Source organism: Oryzias melastigma, linkage group LG16, assembly GCF_002922805.2.
Source record: "Oryzias melastigma strain HK-1 linkage group LG16, ASM292280v2, whole genome shotgun sequence".
In the NCBI taxonomy this organism is placed as follows: domain Eukaryota; kingdom Metazoa; phylum Chordata; class Actinopteri; order Beloniformes; family Adrianichthyidae; genus Oryzias; species Oryzias melastigma.
This window is the reverse complement of record NC_050527.1, coordinates 21751158-21760761: the sequence shown is the minus strand read 5'-3', so window position 1 is coordinate 21760761 and position 9604 is coordinate 21751158. Positions and strand designations below refer to the sequence as shown.

The 9604-nt window shown below is 41.4% G+C and overlaps 1 protein-coding gene across 1 annotated transcript in view; it reads left to right on the top strand.

The window, feature by feature from the left end:
- Positions 1-9604, top strand: part of usp45 (ubiquitin specific peptidase 45) — a 32992-nt gene that overhangs the window by 14179 nt on the left and 9209 nt on the right. The window contains exon 9 of the mRNA XM_024268124.2: positions 7503-7590. Coding sequence (XP_024123892.1) covers positions 7503-7590 — 88 coding nt within the window. The remainder of the gene's footprint in view (positions 1-7502; positions 7591-9604) is intronic.

The window sequence follows — 9604 nt, the reverse complement described above, 5'->3', positions numbered from 1 at the left end:
ATAACTGAAGGATCTTTAGAACCAAGGAGAGTACCAGATGACTGTTGTTCCTTGAATCCTACATAGAATTTTGTTAACACATTACTAGTGCTTTCAAAAAATAACCAAATTAGTCACACTTCAAGATTGTGATTAATCACAATGTTTTACTAGGTATATTTTATATGACAATATACCGCTACTTCAGCACAACACCTTCATTAAAAAAAACTCCAAGGTGCTGACATAAAGTCATAAGAAACAAACATAGTGTTTCTGCACTTTAAGTAACTTTAAGATGAACCTCTACCATGGTCCGGATGAATACTCGATTCTGATTGGCTGCTGGGTGTGGATGTGCATCTTAAAGGAGGTTCCACAGGATTCTTCAAAACAAACTTTTGCATCATCATCTGGATAAAAACGAGCGGTACAAGGTGAACTTCCTCTCTGAACTGATGCTTTATTTACCCCATCGTGACGATCGCTTATAGATCGCTTTCCTTTGCTGCTGCAGAAGAGGCCTGCGCTGGTTTAGTGGTTCTACGACATGTCGTCATGTTATTGTAAATACGGGCAGCACAATAATTCAAATAGTCAGGTTTGAGGGAAAATGCAATCTAACCAAATTAATAATAAGAATAAAGTACTAAATATTGGTTTGAAATGTATTTCTTTTGTTATTGATGGTGAAATAAGAGGGGAAAAAAACAGACTGTCTTTTTAGAAAATAATGCACGCTGTGGAAGCCTCGCGAAATGGAAGACGGAAGTGTCATTGATTTGCGTTAATAAATATAAATGCACTTTTTGATTAATCATGTGCATTAACATTGACAGTCCAACACATTACCTGTGCTGCATCACTTGTAGCTGCACCATTACTCTCAGGATTTTGGAGCTAGGCAGACAGGCAACCTATCCAGGGTGTACCCTACCTTCACCCAGCAGTACCCAGGTCATGCTCCGGCAGCCCCAAGACCCCGTCAGGTATAAAATGGAAGTTGGATAGTTTTGAAGTTGCATCTACATTAATAAACTCAAACATCTGTAGCTTTCTATTCATTTGAGAGGCTAGGAGTTAGATCTCCCACAACCATGAGATATGTGGCCATGACTTTCATACATAGGACGAGTTAAATCTTTGGATAAAATTCAACTTTGTGAATTTTCTAGGAATTAGTTTCTATTAACCGAGGTTTGGCTTCAGGTGATGATAAAGCTTTGATGTTTTAAATGAAACGCCTTCATGGTCTTTTTAGAGTAACTTTCATTCTTGACGTCCTTACCTGTCATGGTTAAATAAACGAATGTCTGAGCGTGGAACCAGTGACTCCATTGTCAGTGTTTTTGGTTTCATAACCAGTAGTATATATTTTCAGCTCAGGATCTACAGCTTTCACTAGCTTCCATCCAATTAGTGCAATGATAAACACTGTTAACCAGCCAGACCCACACCTGGTACTAACACCTGCTCCACGCCTCTCATCCTCTCTGACCTCATCTTACTCAACACTGAATCTCAGCATTCTACCATACCTAATATTTAGCCGCAGCAGACTATTTTAGGGGTTGTTGATCCTTTGAACATCGTTGTTCCACCTGTGCCATACTGGACCCTCGTGTTATGACATACCTTTGTTTTTGTGCACTAAACTGCACTTCATGGGCGTTTGGTTGGCTGGCTTCTTGTTTGAACATGGTGCACTGCTGGTTCGGTCCACCCTGTTTGTATGCATGAGAACAGTCGTGCACTGTTGAGTAGTGCAGGTGGGTAACCAGGGCAGTTATTGTTGGTTGACTGGGTTGCTCTGTGGTGCAGCTTTAGGTTATTCTGGTACCTAACTTTCATTCGACAGGCCTATGAGTGCTCTTTGTGCCATCTGTGTATGGATGAGGACTGCCACCTCACCTGACACCACCTCAGCCAGCATCACACATGCAGGCAATTGTGCATTCAAACATCATCATTGCCCACACCTTCATTCATCCACACATGTCTAATTTAAAATAGGGCCAATCTATTCCACTAGCATGCATTTGAATAGAGAGGTGGCTTTAAGCCTCAGCACCCATTAACTCAACACTTGCCTATCACCTCTATAATTAAAGCTAATTAAATCACTATTTTGTACATTCATTCAAAACTGAAAAGGACTGCAGAAGTTCTAGTATTCATCATTACAAGGCTTTTCTTTTTTTTAATGGTGAGGAATACAGATATTAGACTTTTTTTCTGTTCCTGCAGCCCCTCCACTGAGCCTCCCGTTGTGTTCTAAAATGCTTGTCCTCTCAAGTTTTCTATACTCCTCCTCAGATTAACTTAACTGCATTGTATCAGATCTAAAGCTTTGAAAAGAAAAGGCCAAAGTCAAGAACTGCTCCAGTTTACTGCGACACGTTTCCCCGCTTCAGTGACTTCTCTAAAGGTAGCAGTTTCAATTGCTGCTTGAAGCTCTTGTCACTCGGAGGGGATCAATTCTGCCCTTGACCTGTCGATGCTGACATCCTTTTTTTCCTTATTCTCTTTAACTGCGTTTCCCAGGATGACGGCAACAGTCGGCAGGTTAAAAAGCTTTTTTGGCTCCAACGTATGGCAGCTTGAGCTTTTACTCTGCAGTTGTCTGAGCGTGTATACATGTGTTTTTGCACATGTGTTTGCCCTCAACCAGCTGAGTACTCTACAGCCTGCCTCCTCACCCTTCTGCCAGGAAAAGGGCTCGGGTCTGCACTTGGTCCAGTGCCAGGCACTGTGTGTTGGATGGTCAAGCACCACGCTCCATATCTGGTGCCAGAGAGGGTCCCAGCTTGTACCCAGTTGACTACAAAGCTAGTCAGCTGCTAGTCAGTAGTTTGTGGCAAGACTGATTTCTAAATGCTTCATGATACCTGAACCCTGGGAATCGAAGGCATTTGAAAATCGTGTTTACTCATAAAAACCTGATCTATACATCTGGAGGATCTCCTTATATGCTCCCATATGTAGGCTGGAAGAAAAAGCCACACACAGGCATTCATCTGCACCTGCTTCTTTCAAGGACTTATTTGGTTTTCAGGACAGCCACTGGACAGTTTTTTGTATTTCAGACATGAAAAATATGCTGGCTCTATTCTCTAAATGTCCACTTACCCACATCTTTCAGAAATTGTTGAGAAATAAGCCTTGTAAAAGCCTTTCATCCCTGATAGAAATAGCAGAGAACAACAATGAATTCCATCTAGTACTGGCATTCAGCTATCGCACACACATGACCACACACAGCACACACACTTCTAAAGAGGCTGCAGGCATTCACAGATAGTATGAAATAAAAAAAATCTTAGTTTGTTCCTGTATTTTTTGACATCCATTTACTTCAGTGTTTGCACAAAAGTTAGACAACCTCAGTGGCTACAATTCACTCAGCCCAAGAAAAAGGAACCCAGTGTAATGAGTCCTTGTTTACCAAGAGCATTCTAGTAAGTAAGTAACTTGGTGCTTGTGATAGTTTTTGCTGCCCATAGTTAGTTGAAGGTTAAAATCATAGCAAGCTTTTATGGTGGTAAACATAAAAAAAAAACCTTTCAGAGTTTAGGGAAACCTGTTTACAGAAACCTTAATACTAGTTTAGCTAAATATGTTTCAATTTAATCTAAAAGGATTAGACTTTTTCTGAGAAAAGAAGATAGTTCAGTTTCCACTAAACCCTTCAGGAACTCATAGAAGCCATTTAAAGCTGAGGCCTTGTTCTGAAAATATCAGGGTTCTCTGGTAAACGCAGAGCTGTCCTGAGAAAGCCTTTCTAGTTATTGCAAAAAGAAATGTTGGTACTGTTTTTAAATCCTGATCTGATCGCTTTCCAAACTTTACATTTAAACGTGAATATTTTTTTAAGCTGAGCCGATTCACAGCTGAATTCACTTTGCAGCTATTTGCTTTTGGAACATTTTGAACATGACGATTACCTTTTAACCAGTGAGGAGAGGCTTTAGTGAAGTAAGGGAACAGGTGCATTGTGTTGCTCATACATGTATGTGTTCAACGAGGGGGGGGGGCTTATGTGGCCTTGTGTCTGGTACTAAGTCATCCGGCTATTAATTGTGTTAGCACCGCAGCTGTTTGCTTTGGCCAGATTGAGAGCAGAGCTACGGGGCCCTTCTGCTTCCCTCCACTGGGATGAGCTTCCAGACCTCCTCATTCCCACTGATCCCAGTAGAGCTCCTCACATTCTCCTTTATCTTGCTTTTTTCCCCCTTGTTTATCCTCTCATGTGCTTTATTTGATTTAGACACATGTAGGTCTGGACGTGTGTTCATTGACTGATGTTTTATTCCTCAAGAGTCGATAGTTAACAGATATATAACCCAAACGTCCCCTGAGGTTTTGTATTAACTTAATTTTTCATCCATTTCTTCTTCTCTGGGTATCATGTCAGCGTGTCTTAAACAAATTACAAACTTTAGGAGATTCAGTCCTGTGTAATAAAATGTAAATGGCATAAATATACCAAAGAATCTTGGACCTCTTCCCTCTGGACTGTTGAGACTATTTCTTTGTGATTTATCTCAGAAATTCATATCTCTCACATCCTGAAATGTTTTTCTCATGAATGTGACGAGAAATCTTTAACACTGGACTAAACTGGATGGACCATCATGTTCTGTTAGGAATTATCAACAAGGTTGTGGAAAACAACTCGGAGATCTTCCCAATCCAGACCCTCCCCCTGCACTTACTTAGTAGGTTCTCCAACCAGAAGTAAGGCCTTTTCCTGTTCATACTGTCTGACCAACCTGTCCTTTGGTTATGTGGCTGGCTCGGCCCAACAGGTTGCCATGGTTCCAGCCTCGCCTGCCCATCTGCCCCCTGCATCTGTCCACACATCTGCTTTACCGGGGACAGCCAAGGAAAGGAGTCAAGGAGAGCCTCCCCTCTGCCAGCTCTGACATAAACAACCACGGTGAAAGACCACTTTGGAGTACAACCAGAAGATTAATGGTCTAACAGCCTGAATGATGGAGTTCTCACTTGACTCAAAAAAACAACAACTAAACGTTTTTGTCACTGGATCTGACCTCTACATTCATCCACACTTTGTCTCATGCTGTGGAGCTCTGCTGTTACCATTGACGGTACATGAGAACTGGACTGAGTGACTCCCCACCCCCCACCATGGTGTTCCAAACGGAATTCCATACTGACTCCAAGAGGCCTAAATCCTATAGACTTCTATAGTGATCAGCTATCAGTCATTCTATTTGTCAGAATAATCATTATCATGATAATCCTAATTTTTTTCATGATATTTCTTCATTATATCAATTTATTCAAGTTATAAACTGACCAGTTGACTTCATTTGGTTGCCGTTTAAAGTCTTTTTCTATGGGTGATGTCGCACTCTCTCGGTCCAACTCTCTTATACATTTAATGGCTGTAAATCTGACGAATGGTTTTCTTTTGCTACTGTGGCACATTCAAAATCTATACACTCACCGGCCACTTTGTTAGGTCCACCCTGCTTGTACTGTAGTACCGGGTTGGACCCCCTATTGCTATATTCATTGATGGTATAGATTCAACAAGGTACTGGAAACATTCCTCAGAGAGTTTGGTCCATATTGACATGACACCATCACACAGTTGCTGCAGATTTGTCGACTGAACATCTATGATGTCCATCTCCTGTTCCAACACATCCCAAAGGTGATCTATTGAGATCTGGTGACTGTGGAGGTCATTAGAGTCATGTTCAAGAAACTAATCTGAGTTGATTCCAGCTTTATGCCGTGGAGTCTTATCCTGCTGGAAGCAGCATCAGAAGATGGAACACTGAGGTCATAAAAGGGATGGACATGGTCAGCAACAATACTCAAAAAGGCCGTGGTGTTGTAACCATGATCAAGTGGTACTAAAGCTTTGTTTCCACTGAGCAGTCCAGTACGATATATCTAGCGTTTCTATTGTCAAATGTACCAATTAAACAGTTTTGAACTGTACTTCTTGACAGCCCCCATCTGTTGTAGGTCCATAGAAAAATAGAATGTGATGGTTGGGGCGGAGTCACTGTAGCCACCCGTTGATTGGGAGAAAGTGATGACAACATTAGAAAGCACCAATATAGCGCTAAGCTAGCGTTTTTCTGCAATCGTCTTTCAAACAACATTAAATTCCTGTTATACACAATTAACAAAAAGTAAAACAAGAAAAATAGGAGCTGCTGGATTACCTCATTTTCTAGTTGTTGCACTACAATGACACGCTAGCAGTCTAGATCACGCATGCACCGTGAAAACAAACCGCTCAGTGGAAGTGAGGTTTAACTGAGTGGAGAGGCTCGCCAGAATTAACTGGTCCGTACCGCATTACTCCTTACAAAGCAGGATGGATCCATGGTTTGATGTTGATGTCTAATTTTGATCCGACTATCTGAATGTCACAGCAGAAATGGAGACTCATCAGACCAGACGTTTTTCAATCTTCTATTGTCCAGTTTTCTTGAATCTGTGTGAATTGTAGCCTCAGTTTCCTGTTCTTAGCTGACAGGAGTCGTACCCGGTGTGTTCCTCTGCTGCTGTAGCCACTTGTCTGAAGGCTGGACGTGTTGTGCATTCTGAGATGTTCTTCTGCAGAACTCGGTTGTAACCAGTGGTTCTTTGAGTTGCTGTGTTCTTTCCATCAGCTGGAACCAGTCTGGTCATTCTCCTCTGACCTCTGGCATCAACAGAACTTGTGCTCTCTTGATATTTTCTCTTTTTCTGACCATTCTCTGTAAACCCTGGAGATGGTTGTGAGTGAAAATCCCGGTAGATCAGCAGAATCTGAAATACTTCAACCAGCCTGTCTGGCACCAACACCATCCCGCATTTAAAGTCACTTCAATCATCTTTCTTCTCCATTCTGATCCTCAGTCCATGTCCAAATGCCGAAATACACTGAGTTGCTGCCACGTGATTGGCTGATTAGAATTTTTAATTAACGAGCATCTGGACAAGTGTGCCTAACAATGTGGCCTTTGAGTGCATACGGGTTGTTTTTATGTAACTTTGCTGTACTTCTACTCAGCTGCCACAAACGGCTAGAAAATTCCTGAAAATGATCTGTTAAAAGTCCCCAACAGCTTAATAAAAACTTTTTGCTGTTTACTTTAAAGAAAATGATCTATGTTTTACATCCAAGATGCTTTTAGAGCTTATTGTCATAAACCATTGTTTGTGAAGCTCTCTGCTCCTTTTTGTCTAGAACTCGTCTCATATTTTTTGTTTTCGTTTGGTTAATGACTTCTTCCCTGCTCAGTTTTTTTAACTTTGACAAGCAGCAATCATCTTTTCTACAAATAAAACCACTCAGCAGCACCCACAGTTGTTTTTTCCTCCTACTTTATAGCCCCGTCTTCTACTCGTTCATTATGAGTTTATCTGCACCAAAAGTTGTTTATTCAAACAAAACAAAAATAATGATTCATCAGTGAAGGTTATTAAATATTGTTTAAAACATAATGTATTAAGCCTTGTGTCTTCTTTTATTTCTTTTTGTTTGGTTGTAGAGCTCCGCGCTTCAAGGGCTACCAGCAACAAGACAGTCAAGAGCTTCTGCACTACTTACTGGACTCCATACGAGTAGAAGAAACTAAAGTAAGTTTGAAAGGACTTTCTGTCCCCGTCTTAAGTTTTCTGTCTTCATTTTTTGAAGGTTTTTCAAGTTAAAATTTTAGTTATTAAAATTAATTATAGAGGCTTCTTTGTTGTTTGCATTTGCATTTATGTAACCAAATGGTGTCTTTGTGATCAACACCCCTCCCACTCCAAGAACACCCCATCCTAACCCTTCACTGGGCAATTAGGAGACCCCACAGCAGCTCTTTGGAGGGCCCACCAGTGACTCTGTGAACCCGAGAGGAGAAGTTAGCGGGTGTGTTTAGTGGTCAGCCTCGGGCCCGTGGGGGGGCCACTGGCTCGGCTCTCCTGATTCTATTGAAACTTGTGAACACTAACAGTTGTGCCACTTAGGGCCCTTGCAAGTGGCACGACCGGCATCATTGTATGATCTTGGGAAACCCACAGCTGCTGAAAGAGCTCCAGGGTCGCTCTTTTGTGCTGGAGGGTTCCCTGCAGCCCCTCCCATACACAAACACACACACTCTCATCAGTCTGGCTCTCAGTGCAATCAAAGAGGTAAATGTGTGTGTGTGTGTGGGGGGGGGGGCTCCTGAATTCATGCACTCAGACTCATTTATGCAGCAGATTTTTGAATTGAACACGTGCTGTGGGTTGGAGCAGTTAATGTACTGATTAAGACATGCGACTGCTACGTCTCTCTCCTCTGAACAAAATACGAATTTAGAAACAGAAATGATCCGTTCACACCTTTTAATGAATCCGTGTAAGAGTTTCATCCAGGAGTACCAAGTCATTTCAGATCCTGAATGAATACGGAGTTTCACTGAGAGCCTGGTGGTTTTCCACAGAATGTCACCAATATCTTTAACGACTTAAGTCACATGTGTCAAAGTCAAGGCCCTGGGCCCGGATCCGGCCCTCCGGGTAATTCTGTCTGGCCCTGCATATCATTGTATTTTATCGGTATTAATGGATGTTATCTTGTGCTCATTTCTAACTTGTATAATTTTGACAAAATATATTTTTATGGAGAGTAAAAATGTGAAAGTTATTTAAGGTTTAAGTTGATTCATTCTAGGAATAATATTCCTGTTTTTTTATTATTCATAATTATATTAAAAAGGTTACAGTTTTAAAGTTTTAAAAATTGGCACTCTGCGAGCTTGTTGGACTATTTTGGCATTTAGTAAGATTTTTTAGGCTATTTGGAGTTTAGCTAATATTTCAGCTACATGCTAGCTGTTTTTTCTAACCTACATTTTTTTTGTTTTTTATGCTAACTTGGCAGTTAGATAATGTTTCAGCTTGCTATCAACTTCAGAATTTTCAGCTATTAACTTCAGTGTTTTCAGCTATTAGCTTCATCGTTTTTAACTATCAATTTCAGCATCTTCAGCAGCCAAATTCAGCTTACAGCATTCACACTAGCATTATCATAAACAATTCTATATATCTAGTTCATAATTATGTTAAACAAAATCACGGTTTTAAAGTATAAAAAATTTAGTTTTAGTGTGTTCAATAAATGTTTATTCTGTTCGGCCCGTGACCTAAGGTGTGTTTTGGGTCTTGGCCCCTTGTGTGATTGAGTTGACACTCCTGCATTAAGTGTTTGCCTTGATTGCCCATTAGTATCAGAGATCTTGATATGCTAATTAAAGCCCTTCCAGTTATCACCAATTAGCTGAGTCAGTAGGTAGTTCCCTCTCAGGGCATGCACCGGCCTTCTTTGCCTTGTCTTCAGTTCAGTTTGCCCTGGCACCAGCCCCCACAGCAACCCCCCCTTTCTCATCATGTATGGGACAGCGCACGCTGTTACTCTGGACAGAGAGACCGGGAGCATGGGCGTTACTGGTAATTAATTAGTGGGCGAGCCCAGCCTGGTTTGACTTTGCAGATTGAGTGGGGTGCAGACTGGCCGGGCTGGGATTAACGGGGCTTTTTGACCTAAATAAGCAGTCCAGTGCGTGGGTCCGGGGACAAAGGGGGCTGATTGGTCTGGACTCAGACATATAGACCATGGCCAATT